General features: G+C 56.8%; 1 protein-coding gene across 4 annotated transcripts in view; it reads right to left on the bottom strand.

Moving 5' to 3' along the window:
- Positions 1-377, bottom strand: part of DMXL2 (Dmx like 2) — a 48712-nt gene extending 48335 nt beyond the window's left edge. For all 4 annotated transcript variants that reach the window (XM_027883011.1, XM_027883014.1, XM_027883012.1 and 1 more), the window contains exon 1: positions 262-377. In XM_027883011.1, coding sequence (XP_027738812.1) covers positions 262-348 — 87 coding nt within the window. In that variant the 5' untranslated portion in view covers positions 349-377. The remainder of the gene's footprint in view (positions 1-261) is intronic.
- Positions 378-2221: the final 1844 nt, after the last annotated feature.

The raw sequence follows: 2221 nt of genomic DNA, 5'->3' as shown, positions 1-2221 counted from the left end.
AAAAAAAAAAAAAGGGAGGGAGGGAAGGAAAAAAAAGGAAGCACCCAGGGAAATTTGAGGACGCAGAACCGGGGGTTCCCGGGCTGGGTTCGGGCACCGGCGGAGCGCTCGCTGGCGGTGATGGGCGGTCCCCGCATCGCCCCGGGGTCCTCCCGGCGCCCCCCGTCCGGCAGGTCCTTCCCGTGTCCCCCGCTCTCCCCGGGCCTACCGCCGCCGTGCCGGGGCCTCCCCAGCCCGCGGGCCCCCCTGCCCGCCCCTTACCGTGAACGGGGTGTCGTCCACGCTGCCCACCGAGTACCCGTTGTCGCCGGGGTTCACGGCGCCCGTGAGCACCTGGTGCAGATGCATCGCGGCCGCGCTGCCCCCGCGGCGCCGGGGCCGGGGCCGGGGCCGGGAGCGGGAGCGGGGCCCGCGCTCGGTGCCCGGATGGCTCCGCGGGAGCGCGCGCGAGGGGGGTGGGGTGGGGGCGGTGTGACGGGGGCGCGCGCACGCGCCGGGCAGCGCCCGGATCAGGTGCGGGGACGGGAACGCGCGCGCGGGCACCGCCCTGTGCGCGAGCGGCTGGGAGGGCGGGGCCGGGCCGGGCCGTGCGCGCGCCCGCGCGAGGGGGCGGTGAAAGGGCGCGCGCGGGGTCTGTGGGGGGGATACCCCCCCTGACACAGAGAGAGGGAGAGGGAGAGGGAGAGGGGCGGGGCCGCGGGAGCGCCCCCGGCGGCGGGAGGAGGGACCGCGGGCATGGGCGGGCTCGGCCCCGCCGACACGGAGGTGAGGGGGAGCCGGCGGCAGGACACGCCTCCCGGGGCGGGAGGGGAGAGAAGAGAAAGGGGAGGGGAGAGAAGAGAAAGGGGAGGGAAGCCGCAGGGTTTCGGAGGTGACGGCGCTCCGGGCGTGAGACGGGATGGGGAGGCGCGTCCCCATCGGGGGCGGGCAGAGCGCTGAGGGCAGGGCCGCCAGGTACGGGCAGGCTCACACCTCCGCCTTTTGTTAGTTACGTATAAATATATACATATATGCACATATAGTGTTTCTGAGCATGGTTTGAGTATCTTTCGCTAAGGCTTCTATCGTTTGGTCACATCCCAAAGAGCGTAGGCAGCTCCGGGCAGCGCAGGACCGTCGCTCCCGCTGCCCCGGCGCTGCAGGGAGCTGCCCGCAGTGCAGGGGTGTTTAGCTGAGTGAAGGTGTTGAGCTGAATTCTCTGCACCTTAAGTGACCTCGCAGAAAATGTAGTGGGGATTTTGCTGCTTTATTTGTGATAACTGCCGAACAGTCTTGAAAAGTAAAGCCTTTAAGTGGGCCTTCTCTGTCTCAGGGGTGTGAAGAAGACTGGATCTTGAAAATTGTTTGGAAGGGATTCTAAACCCTGAACAAGGAAAAAACCCCTCTGTTTACAGTGTGTATATGTAAAGAAAATTCTCCATTTTCTTGTACTAGGTCAATACAGTAGTCTTGCAGTTGTAACACTGTTGCTAATGATGGAAGCTGCAAAACTCAACCTCCTTCAAAGTCTATGCCAGTTTTGACTGAGTCAAGACTACAAGATTCATCTTGCCTTGGACTGCTTCTTAAAAGTGCACATCTCTTACTGAATAAACGAATGCTACTCAAAGTGTAGTGGTAAATAAAGACATAGTCAAGTTACGTTTGAATGAAAAGTATTGTCATCACAATACTTTCGATTTTGTCTACTCCTAGGCTTGTTAAAGGAAATCCCTTTTTAAAGAGAACAGTATCTCTAGCTGGGGTAAAAGGTGAAAAAACGCATTTTGATCTTCAGTTGACCTGGTTTCATATGAAACCACTCATACTTTTCTGATTGAAGGCTCTTCCACAAAAGATGTGTAATAACTAGCAACTGATTTTTATTTTCAATAAGATTATTTTTTTTTAAATGCATACCACAGGGCTTAGAGGCAAAAGAGCATGGTGGGGCTTCTTTGTTTTGGTTGGAGTTTTGTTTGTTTGTTTTAATGAGTGAAACAAAGTCCAACTAATGCCTGAAAAAGCCAGTTGGCTTTTTAATTGGCCAATAACTGCAGTGATAGGAGCATGGTATGATCGAAGGAAACTGTTTTCCTTTCTTAGGTGTGGTTAAACCACCTGGTTTTGGTGGCAAAAAGCCTTAGGTGAAAGCAGAGTAGGTTCAGTCTTCCTGGGTACAGATATGATGACGGAGAGTTTTGGTTTTCAGCTCAGAGCTCTGTTCCCTCATGAGGGTCAG

The sequence above is a fragment of the Empidonax traillii genome, unplaced genomic scaffold (assembly GCF_003031625.1).
Source record: "Empidonax traillii isolate 1590-97213 ecotype Southwest subspecies unplaced genomic scaffold, ASM303162v1 scaffold117:size1203958, whole genome shotgun sequence".
NCBI classification, from domain to species: Eukaryota; Metazoa; Chordata; class Aves; order Passeriformes; family Tyrannidae; genus Empidonax; species Empidonax traillii.
The sequence above is the reverse complement of the archived record's forward strand: the minus strand, read 5'-3'. Positions and strand labels throughout refer to the sequence as shown.